This window comes from Conger conger, chromosome 6 (assembly GCF_963514075.1).
Source record: "Conger conger chromosome 6, fConCon1.1, whole genome shotgun sequence".
In the NCBI taxonomy this organism is placed as follows: Eukaryota; Metazoa; Chordata; class Actinopteri; order Anguilliformes; family Congridae; genus Conger; species Conger conger.
The window spans coordinates 3,040,081-3,062,288 of record NC_083765.1 but is presented as its reverse complement, the minus strand read 5'-3'; the positions used below and the strand labels follow the sequence as shown (position 1 = coordinate 3,062,288).

At 48.5% G+C, this 22,208-nt stretch overlaps 1 protein-coding gene across 9 annotated transcripts; it reads right to left on the bottom strand.

Moving 5' to 3' along the window:
• Nucleotides 1–3,985: 3,985 nt before the first annotated feature.
• slc44a1a (solute carrier family 44 member 1a) lies at nucleotides 3,986–21,938 on the bottom strand. 9 transcript variants are annotated; one of them, XM_061244725.1, is made up of 19 exons: nucleotides 21,526–21,937; nucleotides 20,848–20,937; nucleotides 19,819–19,961; nucleotides 18,113–18,249; nucleotides 13,975–14,068; nucleotides 13,556–13,725; nucleotides 13,061–13,150; nucleotides 12,573–12,712; nucleotides 12,012–12,198; nucleotides 11,204–11,372; nucleotides 9,912–10,068; nucleotides 9,526–9,609; nucleotides 9,217–9,354; nucleotides 8,804–9,040; nucleotides 6,907–6,978; nucleotides 5,111–6,234; nucleotides 4,923–5,036; nucleotides 4,811–4,885; nucleotides 3,986–4,700 (listed from the first exon to the last, which is right to left on the bottom strand). In XM_061244725.1, the coding sequence occupies exons 1-16, from the start codon at nucleotides 21,547–21,549 to the stop codon at nucleotides 6,217–6,219; spliced, it is 1,950 nt and encodes a 649-aa protein (XP_061100709.1). In that variant the 5' UTR covers nucleotides 21,550–21,937; the 3' UTR covers nucleotides 3,986–4,700; nucleotides 4,811–4,885; nucleotides 4,923–5,036; nucleotides 5,111–6,216. The 9 variants fall into 9 exon arrangements, with proteins under 9 accessions (XP_061100709.1, XP_061100716.1, XP_061100714.1 ...); XM_061244732.1 differs by having other exon boundaries at nucleotides 3,986–4,885; nucleotides 19,819–19,992; nucleotides 21,526–21,938; XM_061244730.1 differs by having other exon boundaries at nucleotides 4,962–6,234.
• Nucleotides 21,939–22,208: the final 270 nt, after the last annotated feature.

Sequence of the window (22,208 nt, the reverse complement as noted above, 5' to 3'; positions counted from 1 at the left end):
GCCTGGAGTTAAACCTGCGGACACAGCGCCCCCTCCAGGCCTGGAGTTAAACCTGCAGACACTGCGGCCCCTCCAGGCCTGGAGTTAAACCTGCGGACACTGCGGCCCTCCAGGACTGGAGTTAAACCTGCAGACACTGCAGCCCCTCCAGGCCTGGAGTTAAACCTGCGGACACTGCGGCCCTCCAGGCCTGGAGTTAAACCTGCAGACACAGCACCCCCCTCCAGGCCTGGAGTTAAACCTGCAGACACAGCGCCCCCTCCAGGACTGGAGTTAAACCTGCAGACACAGCGCCCCCTCCAGGACTGGAGTTAAACCTGCAGACACAGCACCCCCCTCCAGGCCTGGAGTTAAACCTGCAGACACAGCACCCCCCTCCAGGACTGGAGTTAAACCTGCAGACACAGCGCCCCCTCCAGGCCTGGAGTTAAACCTGCAGACACAGCGCCCCCTCCAGGCCTGGAGTTAAACCTGCAGACACAGCGCCCCCTCCAGGCCTGGAGTTAAACCTGCAGACACAGCGCCCCCTCCAGGCCTGGAGTTAAACCTGCAGACACAGCGCCCCCTCCAGGCCTGGAGTGTTTTAGTTTATTGTGACTTGGCTGTAATGGCTGGGTCTGAGCTGAAGGCCCGCTGGTGAACACCAGCAGCCACAGCTGGAGGAGCAACACGGTTAAAACGCCGTGCACAGTAACAACGCTGCACGGGGGCAGTTAGACACACAGGGGCAGCTACGTACACAGGGGCAGTAAGACAAAGACAGGGGCAGTTACACACACACAGGGGCAATTACACACAGACAAGGGCAGCTACACATGCAGGGCCAGTTTCACTCAAGGGCAGCTGCATAAACATGGGCAGTTACACACACAGGGGCAGTTACACACACACGGGGGCAGTTACACACACAGGGGCAGTTACACACACACGGGGGCAGTTACACACACAGGGGCAGTTACACACACACGGGGGCAGTTACACACACAGGGGCAGTTACACACACACGGGGGCAGTTACACACACAGGGGCAGTTACACACACAGGGGCAGTTACACACACAGGGGCAGTTACACACACACGGGGGCAGTTAAACACACAAGGGCAGTTAAACACAGAAATGCACACAGCAGCACCGTTTCTGCTATTACAAGTACATTTTACCCATTTTAGTTCACAAAGTGCCTGAAATACTGGATGACCTTTTATCACTTTGACTCATTTGGGTTTCTCATGATCTCGGGGAGTTTCCCCCAGAGCTGTGTTTTGGAATGTCTGTACGCTGTTATTGTGTCTTTGCTGTGTGAAATGTAAAAAACGTTGTGTGTGTGTGTGTGTGTGTGTGTGTGTGTGTGTGTGTGTGTGTGTGTGTGTGTGTGTTTACCCATGGCCTTGTTCTGGAATGTTCACTGCACACTTTGTACAGAGATTATTGTTTTGGCTCAGTTCGGGTCCATCGTCACCGTTATGAAATGCACAAAACGGAGAAAAGTTACATTAGGCTGGTGAAGTGGTTATTGTAGAAATCCAGCTGTCTTTGAAAGGATCTCTGAAATCTTTATTAAATGTAATGTTTGAAATAAAATGTCCTCGTATTTGTTCTCAGTGAGAAAGGCCAGATGAGACCAAGCTTTTCACCGTTTTAGGGTTACGTGATGGCGTAGGACAGATTCACACAGGGCAGGTAAATTCGAGTTGGCCTTCATCGCTGTTGGCTTGTTTCTCTCGTGTCCGTATGTCTATGACGATAAACACGCATAAACACATATATCGTGCAGCCCTAGTTTTCAACACAAAAAAGACGACAGTAAACGGCATGTTAGAAACTTTCGCACTTTATTGCTTATTAAAAAAGAGTTACATAAAGAATATACCTTTAGAGGGGAAAAAAATAATAATTACCTGACATTACAAAGAACTTGCAGCTTGGAGCTAAAGCCTCGTGTTAGCGCCAGACCGCTGTACAGATATGGCTGTGCTGTTGGGGGCGTTCATAACCTACATGTTGTAGAGTGAAAGCCCCCAGCGAACAGAAAGTCTGACTTCCCAGAGAAACCTGCCGACTTGCATCTTGAAACTCTTAATAAAGCTAGCAGTTTATCAAGAGCCTACATAGCCAGCAAAGCAAGAACTTTGGAAAATTTTCGCACATGAAAAAAACAAAAACAAAAGAAAAAAGTACAGTAAAATACACCCCTCAACCACATTTCATTTGTGGAATTATTGAAAGCCATGTGATATACACGCTGCCCAAAATAACCACGGTCAGTTTTACAACTTTCCTTTTCGATGAAGTGAAATCTAAACGCGTGAAAATGGACAGATACGCCACGTGATCCGCACGATCCGCATGAATACGCATGTCAGTTTGTGCACTTTAACTTTGGTAGTTTAGTGAACGGGTCGTTTAGCGAAGGCCCGTCACCCTGCGACGGAAGCACACGAGGACATCAGACACGAGGCATTTCTGACCACTACCGTTAGACAACACGGATTCCCCGTCTGGATTCCCAATACAACCATGTTCCTGTAATTCATTTTTAAAACACGTTTTTGCTGTTAGTTTACACCCAAGCAATCAACCCCAACTCAAACTCACAAAAACACATCTTATTTTTTTTAATCAAGTTCTTGGAAGTCACCATTGAAATATTTTGGCCAATCACAGCATCAGAACGTTTAGGACCAATGTGCAACTCGCAAAAACCCAGTTACAGCCAGTTAGCTTATTTACCAAGCCAGCTAACTCACTAGCAAGCAAGGCACCCAGTGAAACTTCACCTAATATTCCTGACCACATCACTGGCTAAACAATAGCCACCTAAAGCCAGGTAAATAACATAATTACATGTTATTTATCTGATGAATTTATCCAAAGCGACTTACAGTTGATTAGACTAAGCAATGTGGGGTTCAGGGCCTTGCTCAAGGGCCCATCAGCCGTGCAGATCTTATCGTGGTCAAACCGGAGATTAAACCACCAATCTTGCTACAGGCTACCCCAACTTAATATGCCATACGAGGAAAACATTTTCTCATGTCTTTAAGAAATACACACGTTATAAAACTCATTTACAATCACAGCAGATATTTCAGTACACAGGAGCATTTTAGCATTTAAGAGATAGCATTGTTGTAGGAAACCTACACATGGCTTTAGCAGTGTCATTAACGGGGCGAAGTCGTAAAAAATAGCACCACAGCAGGTTAAACCAGAGTATTCCACTCTAAAAGTAAATTAAATGACACAATATTAAATGTATAAAACATGTAATCAGACTCATGCAATTAAATTACAGCATAGTTGTACCAACAAGTATGCTATAATATTTCGCTTTAACACAAAGTTGTTAATTTTCCGTTTAATTATGTTATTTTTTCCACACGTCCATTCTGAATGTACTGGTCAAAAATATATATTTTTAAAATGCATTTTGGTTTGTTATTATTGCCAATGTATCTACAGGTACATACACAGTGTATAAGAAGTATGAAAAATCTGAACTATGTGGAAGACATCTCACAGTGTGCTCCAATGGGCATCACATCACTGGACTAGAAGTACATGCACTTACCCTTGGAGAAATGCAGGGGGTGCTGCTGTTCCTCATTACTCAGAGGTCAAATGATAAATTTAAGCAGTTGACTTCTCTCACCTGCTTCTTCGAGTCTGAATTGGTTTCTAAACTGGTGACCCCACCGCGCAGCTCTCCACAGACCAGAACCAGTACACCATGGGACTGTGAGGTCAGTTTAGGCCTGGCTCACTGCACTCTCACTGCCCTTAGGCCTGGCTCACTGCACTCTCACTGCCCTTAGGCCTGGCTCACTGCACGCTCACTGCGTTCTCACTGCACTTAGGCCTGGCTCACTGCAGTCTCACTGCACTTAGGCCAGGCTCACTGCACTCTCACTGCCCTTAGGCCTGGCTCACTGCACGCTCACTGCGTTCTCACTGCACTTAGGCCTGGCTCACTGCAGTCTCACTGCACTTAGGCCAGGCTCACTGCACTCTCACTGCCCTTAGGCCTGGCTCACTGCGTTCTCACTGCACTTAGGCCTGGCTCACTGCAGTCTCACTGCACTTAGGCCTGGCTCACTGCACTCTCACTGCCCTTAGGCCTGGCTCACTGCACTCTCACTGCCCTTAGGCCTGGCTCACTGCACTCTCACTGCGCTCCAGCTCTACGTCCCTGGCACCCCAGATCCACCACGCTGCAGCATCAGCAAACCGCCTCTGACACTTCCTGAGCACAGCGGTGTTGCCGTGGTAACACACAGTTTGGAATGTAACCTTGGAGGGAGCCGAGGCTCCAGTGGGACACAGAGAGAAAAACACCTTTTAGTACCTGCACTAATCTGACTCGCCAAAAAAATGACAAACTCGACAGCCACAACAAAGATTTCCCCTCAATCAGACACAAGGCAACGTCACAACCTTTTCACGTAATCGAAGGCTGCATAAATTACGCAGCACCAGTCATTTAAAATGAGCAAAAAGGGGCAAATAAAACTAGTGGCTTCAGTTCCTTTCAAACACCGACCCAACCAGAAACAAATCAATTGTATGTGAATTCATCTGGAAATGCTGGGTTTTTAAGGCAAGCAAGGTGACATGCAAGCTTCTCAGGGCTTAAAAACCGCCAGCAGGGTTAAGGCAACGGGCAAGGTACAGGATCTCCACATCTCTCTAACAGTTAAACCTGCAGACACAGCCCCCTCCAGGACTAGAGTTAAACCTGCAGACACTGCGGCCCTCCAGGACTGGAGTTAAACCTGCAGACACTGTGGCCCTCCAGGCCTGGAGTTAAACCTGCAGACACAGCGCCCCCTCCAGGACTGGAGTTAAACCTGCAGACACTGTGGCCCTCCAGGACTGGAGTTAAACCTGCAGACACTGTGGCCCTCCAGGACTGGAGTTAAACCTGCAGACACTGTCGCCCCCTACATGACTGGAGTTAAACCTGCAGACACAGCGCCCCCTCCAGGACTGGAGTTAAACCTGCAGACACTGCGGCCCTCCAGGACTGGAGTTAAACCTGCAGACACTGCGGCCCTCCAGGACTGGAGTGAAATCTGCAGACACTGTGGCCCTCCAGGACTGGAGTTAAACCTGCAGACACAGCGCCCCCTCCAGGACTGGAGTTAAACCTGCAGACACTGTCGCCCCCTACAGGACTGGAGTTAAACCTGCAGACACAGCGCCCCCTCCAGGACTGGAGTTAAACGGCTTCTTACTGTTTCTCTATCTCAAGAACGCAGTGACCAATCACAGGACTCAACCCGTTTTAAGTGACCTTTTCACACGCTTTCCAGGTCGCATTTCCACACAGGTTATGCACTTCCCCGGCACAAAGGCCCCAGACCTGGACCGTCTGAGCGTCAGGGACATTGTCCCATCAGAGGGCAGGCTCCAGAACTCTCCCCTCTGCGTCCCAGAGTACAGACTACGGCACGGTTTACAGCCCTAACCCGACGCACGCGTGCCCGTGTGTCTGAGAACTGCATCTCACACTGCTCTTTTACAATTCACTGCATCTCACACTGCTCTTTTACAATTCACTGCATCTCACACTGCTCTTTTACAATTCACTGCATCTCACACTGCTCTTTTACAATTCACTGCATCTCACACAGCTCTTTTACAATTCACTGCATTACAAAAAAAAGAAAGAAAGAAAAACAGCAAAACTGAAATTGACACGTCGTGTATCGCAATAATTTGTCTGAAAAAGATTCTAAATAAAAGCAGACCTCGGTATATACAGAGACACCACCCACTGAATTAAAAAAAGATTAAGGATTATTACACAACCAAAAGTGGTGCATTTATGAAAACATCTTTACAAAGCACCCAAGATTGATTAGAACAAGGCTGATTAGCACAAAAAGTAAAAGGCAAAAAAATAAAACAAACGAATGGATGTTTTTACCTGAACAGAGTAAATAATAGCTTTTCAAACAAATGCAGCGATTAAACTGATTTCAGCCTACACATTTCAGCTTACCTTTCCTCAGTGTAAAAAAAGGACATCGCTACGAAAATGCATCAGCCATTAAAATAAAACAGCTTTTGTATAAAGTGCATTACGTTACGTAGTTATTGTACAGTGTATTAAAATATCTGTTCTCTGGAGTCAAAGGCTTAGTAAACATATTACATGTTGGTAAAAAATAAACATTTGGAATGTCTTTAGAAAGTCTCCGTAAGGCCCGGCCTTATCTTCCGCCTGCCGCCTGGAAAACAAGCAAATAAACGTCTCAGAGCTGATCCAGGATCAGTCTCCCTCGTTCACCACCGAACCTGATCCATTACGAGTGGGCCGAACAGCTCTGAGCTGGAGTCAGGTCCACAGCAAACCTGGGTCAAATTACGTAATCGCTCTGGATTCAAATACCTTTCTGTGCTCGATTGATCTTGCCTGGTGCACTGGAGCCAACCGAGAGGACCAGAAGGTGGGGTTTGCAATTTTGGAGAGTATTTCATGGGTCCCAATACAGCAGACAAGCTCAGTAGAGCATAGGAGAATATTAGAATCCAGACCAATTACGTATTTGACCCAGGTCTACATTACTGCACTCAAGGGCTTCAGACAGTACTTGGGGCAAAGCAAGTGACATAGGCTGAGAGGAAGTAGAGCACAGATTAACAGGAAGTGGAGCACAGACTAACAGGAAGTGGAGCACAGACTAACAGGAAGTGGAGCACTGATTAACAGGAAGTGGAGCACAGACTAACAGGAAGTGGAGCACAGACTAACAGGAAGTGGAGCACAGACTAACAGGAAGTGGAGCACAGACTCACAGGAAGTGGAGCACAGGCTGAGAGGAAGTGGAGCACAGGCTGAGAGGAAGTGGAGCACAGATTAACAGGAAGTGGAGCACAGACTAACAGGAAGTGGAGCTCACCATGGGCTTCATCTCAGTGCCGTCGCCTGCATCCCGGCCGCGGGCCGCCTTCTTACTGTTCTCCACAAACTCCTGCAGGACAGAGACCCACAGACACTCACATCTACAGACACTCACATCTACTGACACACACAACTACACTCCTGCAGGACAGAGACCCACAGACACTCACATCTACTGACACGCACAACTACTGACACACACAACTACACTCCTGCAGGACAGAGACCCACAGACACTCACATCTACAGACACACACAACCACACTCCTGCAGGACAGAGACCCACAGACACTCACATCTACTGACACTCACAACTACACTCCTGCAGGACAGAGACCCACATATACTCACATCTACTGACACTCACAACTACTGACAAGCACAGCTACTGACACCTACACTCGTAGGACGGAGACCCACAGACTCACATCTACAGACACTCACAACTACTGACACGCACAACTACAGAAACACAACTACACTCCTGCAGGACGGAGACCCACAGACACTCACAGCTACAGACACTCACATCTACACTCCTGCAGGACAGAGACCCACAGACACTCACATCTACAGACACTCACATCTACACTCCTGCAGGACAGAGACCCACAGACACTCACATCTACAGACACACAACTACGGACATGCACAACTACTGACACACATAACTACACCTGCAGGACGGAGACCCAGACACTCACATCTACAGACACTCACATCTACTGACACGCACAACTACAGAAACACAACTACACTCCTGCAGGACAGAGACCCACAGACACTCACATCTACAGACACTCACATCTACACTCCTGCAGGACAGAGACCCACAGACACTCACATCTACAGACACACAACTACGGACATGCACAACTACTGACACACATAACTACACCTGCAGGACGGAGACCCAGACACTCACATCTACAGACACTCACATCTACTGACACGCACAACTACAGAAACACAACTACACTCGTAGGACGGAGACCCACAGACTCACATCTACAGACACTCACAACTACTGACACGCACAACTACAGAAACACAACTACACTCCTGCAGGACGGAGACCCACAGACACTCACAGCTACAGACACTCACATCTACACTCCTGCAGGACAGAGACCCACAGACACTCACATCTACAGACACTCACATCTACACTCCTGCAGGACAGAGACCCACAGACACTCACATCTACAGACACACAACTACGGACATGCACAACTACTGACACACATAACTACACCTGCAGGACGGAGACCCAGACACTCACATCTACAGACACTCACATCTACACTCCTGCAGGACAGAGACCCACAGACACTCACATCTACAGACACTCACATCTACACTCCAGCAGGACAGAGACCCACAGACACTCACATATACAGACACACAACTACTGACACGCACAACTACTGACACACAACTACACTCCTGTAGGACGGAGACCCACAGACTCACATTTACAGACACTCACAACTACTGACACACACACAACTACTGACACACATAACTACACTCCTGCAGGACGGAGACCCACAGACACTCACATCTACAGACACTCATAACTACTGACACGCACAACTACACTCCTGCAGGACGGAGACCCACAGACACTCACATCTACACTCCTGCAGGACAGAGACCCACAGACACTCACATCTACAGACACTTGAGCGGTCAGTGTTAAGTGGTCAGTGTTGAGCGGTCGGTCAGTGTTGAGCGGTCGGTGGTGTTGAGCGGTCGGTGTTGAGCGGTCGGTGTTGAGCGGTCGGTGGTGTTGAGAGGTCGGTGGTGTTGAGCGGTCGGTGGTGTTGAGCGGTCGGTGTTGAGCGGTCGGTGTTGTTGAGCGGTTGGTGGTGTTGAGCGGTCGGGGGCCTCACCATCAGGGCCTTGTCCATGTAGTACTCGTGCCCGCGGCTCCCGTCGTTGTACTTGGTGTCGACGGCGAAGCAGAGGAAGAGCACGTCCACCACGATCTCGAAGATGGACAGGAAGCAGTGCGCCACCAGGAAGGCGAAGAGGCAGACGATGAAGAGCGGGAGGACCCAGACCGTGTAGTCCCGCTGGTAATTCAGCGCCAGGACGCCCGCAAACGCAGTGCAGGAGACTATCAGCACCTACACACACACACACACACACACACACACACGCACGCACACGCGCACACACACACACACACACATAAAACACACACATTAGTCATGTTAGCACCGGCCATTGTTGGTGTGATGGAAGCTGGATTAAAGCTGGTGTGATTGGTGGGGGAGTGGGTGGGTGTGTCCTGCGCCCTCACCTTGCCCAGGAACAGCACGAAGTCGCCCACAGTGTTAATGGCCGCCACGCGCAGGGCATTCTCCACCAGGATGATGAAGGCGTCTCGAGCGGACGTGCAGAAGCTCGTGCTGTTGATAGCTGTCGCAGCGTAGGCGTTCTATACAGACACACACACACACACACACACACACACACAGTGTTGACATCCCACAAGGCGACATATATCCCCAAGAGAATGACGAAATGAGATCTTAGTGTCATACGGATCTAATTCTGATGCGTTTTTGAAGGCAAGTTCCGTGACTTTGCCCCCGCTGGATTCTCTCACCTGGTTCAGGTAGCGCAGGCACTTCTCCAGGCACCACAGGCAGCAGATGCAGGCCTTCAGCATGCAGCGCGCACACGCGTTCTCCTGCAGGAGCGCAGAACGGCTTCAATAAACACAACAAGATGTCTTATCGCATGCTTTCACGCTTTTTACCAAAAGGAGGCTTTTGCCATCTGTGTTTCTTTTTTGTCCATCTCTCCATATTCCGTCCATCTCTCTCTACATTCCGTCCATCGCCGCCTATATCCCGCTGGGTGTGGTGTAGGGGGACTCACCCGGCCTCTGAACTGGGTGTGGTGTAGGGGGACTCACCCGGCCTCTGAGCTGGGTGTGGTGTAGGGGGACTCACCCGGCCTCTGAGCTGGCTGTGGTGTAGGGGGACTCACCCGGCCTTTGAGCTGGGTGTGGATGTAGGAGAGGATGAGGCGGGGTATCTCCACCAGCGTGATGATGAAGGAGCCCTTGGCCACCGTGCCCAGGTGGTAGCGCATCAGCCGCAGCCCGGAGGTGACGATGGGCGTCAGCGGGAGCTGAGACTTGTTCCTGCAGTGCCGCGCAGACAGGGGCAGCGCTCGTCAGTAACACCGACCACTCTTCAGGAAACGATTCAATGCATGGAGGAATCACTCATTTCACCACAATTCGGTACATGAGGATTAAATGATAAATCAACCGCCTTCAAATTGTGCTTTGGAAAGAAGTGCGTTACCATTAAAGCCTGATTTATAGTTCTGCGTCGAGTCAACACGGAGGCTACGGTGTAGCCTGACGCGCACCTCCCCAGAAATGTAACTACGCGTGGCGGCCCGAAAGAACTGTGATTGGTCCGTTTGGTAGCATTTCTTGCTGCTCTGCCATTGATCAGTTTCAGTCGCCTGTGCTGGGTCCGAAACCCAAATCAGTCGACTTGATGCATCGTTGCCCGATTAGTGAAAAAAGGCGACTTCGGAGGTGTGTTCACAGCACGCGATTGAGACGCACTTTGAAGGCAGAAAGTTGTCAGTGAAAGTAAAATGATTAGGTGATAAGTAATTACAAGCAATTTAGCTGGCTAGCTCACGGAGACTTAAGCATTACATACGTTATTTCAGTGTTAAGCGATTAAAATGTTGTTTATAAAGTATAACTAATACAAAATGTCGAGCTTGTTGTGTACTTGCACTTGTGGATAAGCTTGTTTACAGGTCTTTGTCAACTCCGTGCTATACTATAAAGTTAATCGCAAATGATTATGGGATATAGTGACGATGAAAACTAGCATTTTGGCGGTGTAATGCAGAAGTATAAATCCGGCTTAATGCCTCTCATTCACCCTCACACTCACACTCAAATACCAACGGCAAATCCGTTTCACTCATTTCTATACATCTCTGACCTCACAACGATTCAACTCAATTACGCTCCTTGTCGGTTGGTAAAGAATTTAGGGTGGAATGAATAACCGTAGAAAAGACAGGGGAGACAACGCTGCAGACATACACAGTCTTTCACCAAAATGTATTAAGTTATTATTCATTTTAATTATTCTTCTATTGTCACAGACAATATTAAAGTTACTGATGTTTTAAGTTACCGATTGCTTGAAATCAGTCAAACTAATCTCACCTCATTGTCGATATTTTATGATTAGGATTTATTGAAAAGGTACAGGAGGTGATGGTGGGGTTCTGGCCCGTACCTGGTGAAGTAGTAGGTGACGACAGCACCAGCGATGGTCATCTGTTGGCAGGCCAGCAGGAACTCGCTGATCCAGATCAGCCCGACCGCGTGGTACCAGGTCATGTACTGCAGCGGACCCGACATGCGGAACTCCACCAGACCCGTCTCCGCGTTCTGCACGGGGCTGCCTGCAGCCGGGACACACAGGACCAACCCTGACCCACACACTCAGAACCACTGTCTGCCTCTGACCCACACACTCAGAACCACTGTCTGCGCCTGACCCACACACTCAGAACCACTGTCTGCCCCTGACCCACACACTCAGAACCACTGTCTGCCCCTGACCCACACACTCAGAACCACTGTCTGCCCCTGACCCACACACTCAGAACCACTGTCTCCCCCTGACCCACACACTCAGAACCACTGTCTCCCCCTGACCCACACACTCAGAACCACTGTCTGCCCCTGACCCACACACTCAGAACCACTGTCTCCCCCTGACCCACACACTCAGAACCACTGTCTCCCCCTGACCCACACACTCAGAACCACTGTCTGCCCCTGACCCACACACTCAGAACCACTGTCTGCCCCTGAACCAAAACCCAGATCCTTAAAGTGCCTGTTCACTCAGAACCAAGGTCAGTGGCCATTTTCTGATGTGCCATGTGTCCCAAGAAGATTCCATAAAGGAAATGTACTGTCTGTATGACCCTATAAAGAGTGTGTGAGTGTGTGTCTGTAAGTGTGTGTGTGTGTGTCTGTATCTGTAAGTGTGTGTGTGTGTGTGTGTGTGTGTGTGTGTGTGCATGTGTGTGTACCTGCAGTCCCCAGGAACATGAGCACGGTGATCCAGTACACCCAGAACAGCATGAGGGCCAGGAAGGTCCAGACGGGCTGCAGCACCAGCAGGGGCAGGTGTGTGAACACGGACCCCGCCACGTGGAACAGCGCGATGGTGAGGGCCACACGCTTCCTCATGAAGAACATGAGGAGGAGGAGGACCACCTGAGAACACAGCACAGCTGCCAATCAAACACAGAGCTGCCAATCAAACACAGAGCTGCCAATCGAACACAGAGCTGTCAATCACACGCGACACAATCAAACACAGAGCTGTCAATCAAACACAGAGCTGCCAATCAAACACACAGCTGTCAATCAAACACACAGCTGTCAATCAAACACACAGCTGTCAATCAAACACACAGCTGTCAATCACACGCGACTCAATCGAACACAGAGCTGTCAATGAAACGCTGCACATCAATTAAATACAGGGCTTTCAATCAAACCCTACGCGTCAATCAAACAGAGCTGCCAATGAAACGCTGCACGTCAATCAAACACAGAGCTGTCAATCAAGCGGAGCGGTCTCTCACGGTGAACACGGTGGCCGCGATGGCGTAGACCAGCAGAGCCTGCACGTTGTCCTTGGCCACCTCCAGCTCGTCAGCGGGCCTGGTGTCGTTCAGGTTCTTCCTGTGGTCCGCATACAGCCACCACAGAACCCCCGTCCCTCCTGCAAAACACAAACACTCCTGACACTTTTGTTCTCGTGCCAGCGGATGAGCCCCGCCCTTCCTGGTTCTGAGCGTCAGGCTAACGAGGCGCGGCCTCTTCCCGTCGGTGCAGGAACGGAAACACGGACAGAAAAGGTCGCTACCATGCCTAAGTGCAGAGAGAGGCAGGAGCCAGGCCACTCTTTATTAAGAGGGAACATCACACTGAAATAATGCTGAGTAATTCAGGGGCGAGTGTTTTTTTTCCTCCTGTGTGCCCTCAAACACCCTCGAGGGAACAACACAAATTGTTGTTAAAAACGTAAACGTTTATAGAGACCCGTTTCATGGGTCGGAGTTCTGCTCACCCAGAGAGCCCAGGACCACGAGGGCAGTGATGATCCACACCAGCACGGCCGAGATGTAGCGGATCACAATCATCAGGATCATGGAGAGCACTGTGGGACAGAGACTACGTTACCCACAATCCCGCTGTGAAACAGAGACTACGGTGCCCACAATCCCAATGCTGGACAAAGACTACATCACCCACAAACCCACCGTGAAACAGATGCTACATTACCCACAATCCCACTACGGGATAGAGACGATATTACCCACCGTGAGAGACTGCATTACCCACAATCCCGCGGCGAGACAGACTACATTACCCACAATCCCATTTGTGAGACAGTCCACCCGCACATGCACAAACACTCTTTCACACATTCATAATGGCAATGCATTGTTACAGAACCCTGTGTAATACCAGCGACCCGTCTAAATGTAAATAAATAAATAAAATATCACACGCCCACCGGCCCGGCCCCGGTTCTCAGAGTGAGGTTTCGGTCGAGGGTTACCTAGTGCCAGCAGGCACAATCCCATAATAATCTCCTTGCTGGCCATCACCCCGGCGATGAGGCGGTGCAGGACGCTGTTGTCGCTGACGAAGGTGATGAGGGCCTCGGCGAACTTGGCGTAGCAGGAGACGTCCACCGGGACACATCGGTGGAACAGCGGGAGAGACTTACTGCAGGCACCACAGATATCAGAGCAGAACAGAGCCACACACAAACCACAGATATCAGAGCAGAACAGAGTCACACATAAACCACAGATATCAGAGCAGAATAGAGTCACACATAAACCACAGATATCAGAACACAGAAACCACAGATGACGCAGAGGAGAACGGAATCACTGATAAACCATCAAAATTCCCAATGATACGTTTCAGTGCGTTTCCATGACTTTGCAGTTTGAGCATATTTTCACTGACCTGGGGGGCACCGGAAGCATGGGGCATTTGGTTCCCCTGTCTGGATGACTGGTGTATTTGTTAACAGGCACGTCATAGGAGCAGAGTTCAGATCCTAAAACACACACACACACACACACACACACACACACACAAGCCTTTAGCATCGCTGAAACACTGGCTGGGACGACGGTGACACACAGCCCGACGTGACCTTCTATGACTTCGGCAGCCTTGCTTTTTCTTGTGCATCATGTCTGTTCAGGATAAGTCTGCTCTTGCACACAGGCTGTGAGTGTACTAACCCTCTGGATCGGGAGCCTGTTTCACAAAGCAGGATTACTGAGTTAGCTGGATAACTGCACTGAGTAAAACCCGCAAAGCAGGATTACTGAGTTTAGCTGGATAACTGCGCTGAGTAAAACCCACAGAGCAAGATTACTGAGTTAGCTGGATAACTGCACTGAGTAAAACCCGCAAAGCAGGATTACTGAGTTTAGCTGGATAACTGCACGGAGTAAAACCCACAAAGCAGGATTACTGAGTTAGCTGGATAACTGCACTGAGTAAAACCCGCAAAGCAGGGTTACTGAGTTAGCTGGATAACTGCACTGAGTGAAACCCACAAAGCAGGATTACTGAGTTTAGCTGGATAACTGCACTGAGTAAAACCCGCGAAGCAGGATTACTGAGTTTAGCTGGATAACTGCACTGAGTAAAACCCACAAAGCAGGATTACTGAGTTTAGCTGGATAACTGCACTGAGTAAAACCCGCAAAGCAGGATTACTGAGTTTAGCTGGATAACTGCACTGAGTAAAACCCGCAATGCAGGATTACTGAGTTTAGCTGGATAACTGCACTGAGTAAAACCCGCAAAGCAGGATTACTGAGTTTAGCTGGATAACTGCACTGAGTAAAACCCGCAAAGCAGGATTACTGAGTTTAGCTGGATAACTGCACTGAGTAAAACCCGCAAAGCAGGATTACTGAGTTTAGCTGGATAACTGCACTGAGTAAAACCCGCAAAGCAGGATTACTGAGTTTAGCTGGATAACTGCACGGAGTAAAACCCACAAAGCAGGATTACTGAGTTAGCTGGATAACTGCACTGAGTAAAACCCGCAAAGCAGGGTTACTGAGTTAGCTGGATAACTGCACTGAGTGAAACCCACAAAGCAGGATTACTGAGTTTAGCTGGATAACTGCACTGAGTAAAACCCGCGAAGCAGGATTACTGAGTTTAGCTGGATAACTGCACTGAGTAAAACCCACAAAGCAGGATTACTGAGTTTAGCTGGATAACTGCACTGAGTAAAACCCGCAAAGCAGGATTACTGAGTTTAGCTGGATAACTGCACTGAGTAAAACCCGCAAAGCAGGATTACTGAGTTTAGCTGGATAACTGCACGGAGTAAAACCCACAAAGCAGGATTACTGAGTTAGCTGGATAACTGCACTGAGTAAAACCCGCAAAGCAGGGTTACTGAGTTAGCTGGATAACTGCACTGAGTGAAACCCACAAAGCAGGATTACTGAGTTTAGCTGGATAACTGCACTGAGTAAAACCCGCGAAGCAGGATTACTGAGTTTAGCTGGATAACTGCACTGAGTAAAACCCGCAAAGCAGGATTACTGAGTTTAGCTGGATAACTGCACTGAGTAAAACCCGCAAAGCAGGATTACTGAGTTTAGCTGGATAACTGCACTGAGTGAAACCCACAAAGCAGGATTACTGAGTTTAGCTGGATAACTGCACTGAGTAAAACCCGCAAAGCAGGATTACTGAGTTAGCTGGATAACTGCACTGAGTAAAACCCGCAAAGCAGGATTACTGAGTTTAGCTGGATAACTGCACTGAGTAAAACCCACAAAGCAGGATTACTCAGTTTAGCTGGATAACTGCACTGAGTAAAACCCGCAAAGCAGGATTACTGAGTTAGCTGGATAACTGCGCTGAGTAAAACCCACAAAGCAGGATTACTGAGTTAGCTGGATAACTGCACTGAGTAAAACCCACAAAGCAGGATTACTGAGTTAGCTGGATAACTGCACTGAGTAAAACCCGCAAAGCAGGGTTACTGAGTTAGCTGGATAACTGCACTGAGTGAAACCCACAAAGCAGGATTACTGAGTTTAGCTGGATAACTGCACTGAGTAAAACCCGCGAAGCAGGATTACTGAGTTTAGCTGGATAACTGCACTGAGTAAAACCCACAAAGCAGGATTACTGAGTTTAGCTGGATAACTGCACTGAGTAAAACCCGCAAAGCAGGATTACTGAGTTTAGCTGGATAACTGCACTGAGTAAAACCCGCAAAGCAGGATTACTGAGTTTAGCTGGATAACTGCACGGAGTAAAACCCACAAAGCAGGATTACTGAGTTAGCTGGATAACTGCACTGAGTAAAACCCGCAAAGCAGGGTTACTGAGTTAGCTGGATAACTGCACTGAGTGAAACCCACAAAGCAGGATTACTGAGTTTAGCTGGATAACTGCACTGAGTAAAACCCGCGAAGCAGGATTACTGAGTTTAGCTGGATAACTGCACTGAGTAAAACCCGCAAAGCAGGATTACTGAGTTTAGCTGGATAACTGCACTGAGTAAAACCCGCAAAGCAGGATTACTGAGTTTAGCTGGATAACTGCACTGAGTGAAACCCACAAAGCAGGATTACTGAGTTTAGCTGGATAACTGCACTGAGTAAAACCCGCAAAGCAGGATTACTGAGTTAGCTGGATAACTGCACTGAGTAAAACCCGCAAAGCAGGATTACTGAGTTTAGCTGGATAACTGCACTGAGTAAAACCCACAAAGCAGGATTACTCAGTTTAGCTGGATAACTGCACTGAGTAAAACCCGCAAAGCAGGATTACTGAGTTAGCTGGATAACTGCGCTGAGTAAAACCCACAAAGCAGGATTACTGAGTTAGCTGGATAACTGCACTGAGTAAAACCCGCAAAGCAGGATTACTGAGTTAGCTGGATAACTGCACTGAGTGAAACCCACAAAGCAGGATTACTGAGTTAGCTGGATAACTGCGCTGAGTAAAACCCACAAAGCAGGATTACTGAGTTAGCTGGATAACTGCACTGAGTAAAACCCGCAAAGCAGGATTACTGAGTTAGCTGGATAACTGCACGGAGTAAAACCCACAAAGCAGGATTACTGAGTTTAGCTGGATAACTGCACCGAGTAAAACCCGCAGAGCAGGATTACTGAGTTTAGCTGGATAACTGCACTGAGTGAAACCCGCAAAGCAGGATTACTGAGTTAGCTGGATAACTGCACTGAGTGAAACCCACAAAGCAGGATTACTGAGTTTAGCTGGATAACTGCACCGAGTAAAACCCGTGAAGCAGGATTACTGAGTTTAGCTGGATAACTGCACTGAGTAAAACCCGCAAAGCAGGATTACGGAGTTAGCTGGATAACTGCACTGAGTAAAACCCGCGAAGCAGGATTACTGAGTTTAGCTGGATAACGGCACTGAGTAAAACCCGCAAAGCAGGATTACTGAGTTAGCTGGATAACTGCACTGAGTGAAACCCACAAAGCAGGATTACTGAGTTTAGCTGGATAACTGCACCGAGTAAAACCCGTGAAGCAGGATTACTGAGTTTAGCTGGATAACTGCACTGAGTAAAACCCGCAAAGCAGGATTACGGAGTTAGCTGGATAACTGCACTGAGTAAAACCCGCGAAGCAGGATTACTGAGTTTAGCTGGATAACGGCACTGAGTAAAACCCGCAAAGCAGGATTACTGAGTTTAGCTGGATAACTGCACTGAGTAAAACCCACAAAGCAGGGTTACTGAGTTAGCTGGATAACTGCACTGAGTAAAACCCACAAAGCAGGATTACTGAGTTAGCCGGATAACTGCACGGAGTAAAACCCGCGAAGCAGGATTACTGAGTTTTGCCGGGTAACTGCACTGGATAACTGCACTGAAGTAAAAAGAGCTGTTCTGGGTTTTACTCAGTGCTGTTATCCATTTAACTCCATTTAGCTCAGTAATCTGGCTGCCTGATATAGGCCCCTGGTCTCCCTTGTAAAAGAGAATCTGAATCTAAATGGGGCTGTATCTATCTCAGTAAGTAAAGGTGGCCTAAATGCCCCCCCTTTTGCCTTTTTAGGGGCAGGACGGAAAGCTCACCGTTTCTGGTGGCAAATTTCCGAACGTCGTCGTAGGTCTTGAGCTCCTCACTGGGGCAGTGGTCCACACACAACGCCATGGACTTTATTTTCCGATTCAGAAAGTCAATGTTGCAGGGGTCCAGGAAGAACACGAATCTACAATTTAAGAAATAAATCCTTCCATGAATACCTTCTCTAAGGGGGGGTGACATCACTGATTGGATATTCACTGAAAAATATTAAATAACAATATGTAATGGTGTTCATGTCATTGTAGGGCTGAGATTAATTGTCATGAACAGATGCTGCCCACAGGGCGACCATATCTTTTGTCCTCGAGAAAAGTGTTCAGGGATGAACATAAAATGACACCATTCGTTTACTTGCATACAGATTTAGCCAAGCTAAATTTAGGAATTTAGAAATCCCGCTCAGACTGCAATTTCTGGTTCCAAGAGAAAAAAAAAAAAAAAGGTTCTGGTCGACCCACTCGAAGCCCAGCCCAGCTCTCGGTTCGGCCAGCCAAGCTCTGGCCACAAGAGGCCGTTTGTGGAGGGGCCTGTCAGTACTGAGCGGCTGTGTTTGTTTATCTGCGGAGGTCACTGTTCTCGGAATATCCCGGAATTCTACGTTCACATAATGCCTCCTTTATTAGCGATCTTATTGTCTGTGCGGCCTCTTGCTGGCCTTTGAGGTGTCTTTGTGTTTTAATGCGCTATAATGTGCTTTTAATGCCTGCGTTTTATTGTATGTTAATGTGCCTGGTGATGATTCAGTTGCCCTCCAGGGATCAATAAAATTATCGATTTTTATCTTGAGCAAGGCCCTTAACCCTGCGTTGCTCCAGGGGGGATTGTCTCCTGCTGAGTGTAATCAACTGTACGTCGCTTTGGTGTCAGCCAAATGACGTGTAAGTCCAGCAGATGATCTTGTCGAGAGCAACGTGCAGAAATCACAGTTTTCCGCGGTGTGAAGAATGTCTGGTTATGCACACCTGCTCAAGACGAAGACGGCTGTGCCCCGCCTGGGAGCGAAGCCCGCAGCCTCTGCGTTCCGAGTCCAGTTCACTTCCCTTGCCGCTATACAACACTGCTGCCACTCAGGGCACTGAGAGAGTCTGGGGTCGAGGGGCAGCCTGTAGCCTAGTGGCTGAGGTGCTTATCTGGGACCTGGTGGTGTAGCTTTACAGTGTAGCCCCGGTGTAGCAAAAATAAGATCTGCACAGATGTTGGGCCCTTGAGCAAGGCCCTTAATCCCACAATGTTCACAAGTTGGGGGGTTCAGGGGTTAGGGTAGGTTGGGGGTTCAGGGGTTTGGGTAGGTAGGAGGGTTCAGGGGCTCAGGGGTTTGGGGTGTTCAGGGGTTAGGGTAGGTTGGGGGTTCAGGGGTTAGGGTAGGTTGGGGGTTCAGGGGTTTGGGTAGGTAGGGGGTTCAGGGGTTCGGGGGTTCAGGGGTTAGGGTAGGTTCAGGGGTTTGGGTAGGTTTGGGGGTTCAGGGGTTTGGGTAGGTTTGGGGGTTCAGGGGTTTGGGTAGGTTGGGGGGGTTCAGGGGTTTGGGTAGGTTGGGGGGGTTCAGGGGTTTGGGTAGGTTGGGGGTTCAGGGGTTTGGGTAGGTTGGGGGGGTTCAGGGGTTAGGGTAGGTAGGGGGGTTCAGGGGTTTGGGGGGTTCAGGGGTTAGGGGGTTCAGGGGTTTGGGCGGGGATAAGGGGCCGTGTCCCTGACTCACTTCTTGTCGCTCTGGTCTCTGCCGCTGAGCGGGATGCCCTCGATGGGGGCGTTTTTCTGGCCGCAGGTGTTCCCGTAGCTGTCGTACCCCGAGATAAGGCGGGAGGCAGCGCCCGTGGCGATGGCGAATCCACAGATACACGTCTGGGGGGGGTTAGGGGCTGTCAATTATCCACTGCAAGGTCAACGTTCTTTCTCAAGGGACTTTCAGACAAAAACCACTTACAACACAAGAGAGTTACCCTTTAGACCAGGGATGAGTGACCCTTTTAGACCAGGGATGAGTTACCCTTTAGAACAGGGATGAGTTACCCTTTAGAACAGGGACGAGTAGCCGGCAAAGTGGCACATAACACTGCCAGATCCCTTCACTGCAAAGTGCTTTTAGGAAAAGGGTGATTGATATCCCTGCTGAAAAAAACAAAACAGCTTAAGCTAGGTTTTGAAACAGCTGGTAGCTGGCTGACCAGTTAGACCAGCTCCATACTCAGCATAATCAACATTGACGAGTCCAAGCTATGTAGAAACAGCTGGCAGCTAGCAGGCAATTTCAAAAAGGTCATAGCTGGATTTTACACCAGGGATATCTATCTATCTATCCTGTTCCATGGACTGACCACCAATCTTACTGCAAATGGACAGCTCTCACATTTTGTGCCCAAGAGGTGCATTCGTGTTTTTACCACAGATTACCAGGCTGGTCGTAAGTAAACAAGAAAGCCACAATCAATCAATCAGACAGACTGCAATTATTGGACATTAAAGTCACTCATTAAACTCTGACGGCACGCAGGATAGTGCATTCATAAAAGCACACATGCGTAGTTCCGAATTGACAGCATTTCACAATGGCCAGCTCACATTTTTAAACTCTCCCGTTTCGACGCGGGATTCCACCGGAATCACGAACAACTGCGCAACGTCGCTAAGCGTCGGAATCTGAAGAACTCCACTAGAAGTGACCCAGTCAGGTAATCACACGCACCCGTCGAAGGAAACGTGTATTTTGGTGAACTCCGGTCAGACTCACCATGCCGACGCAGAAGGCCGTAAATATTATGAGCCACGGAATGTCTGTACAACATCGGTCCTCGAGAGGTTTCCATTCTCGCGTTCCCTTCTGGGAGAAAACACACGACAGCCATATGTCAGTTTGCGTCTCGTGAAGGAACGAGAAAACACGACCAGCAATATTACGAAATGTTGCAAATTGCATAGACGGCAGCTATGACATTTTTAACAGAAAGTAGTTTGCATATGCAACTTTTTCTTCAGGTTACACTAAGCTTTTCCTTGAGATAGGCTATGTCGTTAGCTATGCACTGCAAACTATAGCCTACATGTGGGCGACCTTTGCTGAAAATTCCTTGCGGTGGTGGAGGAAACGAGGTCAGTTTTGTTTACATTGCAGATCTCTGACCACAATTGGACTTACTTTGCAGAAAAAAACCCTTGGCTCGCTTGTCTTTAAATACAGATTAATTTGCTAACTAGCTAACTACTCAAATTATTACAATATGCTATTCGTAGCGAACGCAAACAAGACTAAAACTACAAGAATCTCGGGATCTTGAGTTCTTAATCTTGATCTCTTTTTTTAAACGCGAAACTTCTATATTCTATATTTGTATTGTACAAATTCCAGTTGTAGTACGGCTAGTCCCTCTCTACCGCTCTTTCTGATGTTGTGGGAAAGGATTGACCTTACCTCAGTGCTACCACAGCATCCCATTGCCTGCAAATACTTCAGATCGTGAACAACTTCGTGAAAAAGACGACCCAAACTTACGAGGAGTTAAGAATCTCTCTGTGCCCTGTATAAACTGACGAGCGCTCGCTTTTAACGATTCTGGAAAAACAGAAGAAAAAAAAAAAAAAGTAATACAACCGGCCCACACCCAAGCGAGCGCATGCAAACTCCCAAATCTTCGCTAGCTACAGTCGCTCCAAGATACTTTTTGGGATTTATCGCGCCACACTTCCTGGCGAGGTGTTGCCGGAACAGGGATATTTTAGCCACTCACTAACTGCCTACGTAGTCAGAGGCGTCGTATTAATGCAAAATTTTTTGGGCAGGTCCATTGGTCTGATATTATGTGGATGTGTTAAAATAGTTTTCTCCGTCCTATCCGGGTGGAATAAAGTTCCGTCAGTCTGCGCAGCGCCTGCTCCCTGTCGCCGACTTCTGTAGTCCGGATTCCTAAGGATGCCGGGACATTGGCGGATCCCGCGAGTTTCAACTGTCCTAACCAGGACGCTAACGTAGTTTACAGTAGGCTACATGGAGTTCGGCAGCAGGTACAGTGATGCGTGTACATGGACTTGCAGTCGCTGCGTTATGTTATCTCTCAGAAGGATTGCATATTGAGATTGCTAGTCTCCATGAAAAAT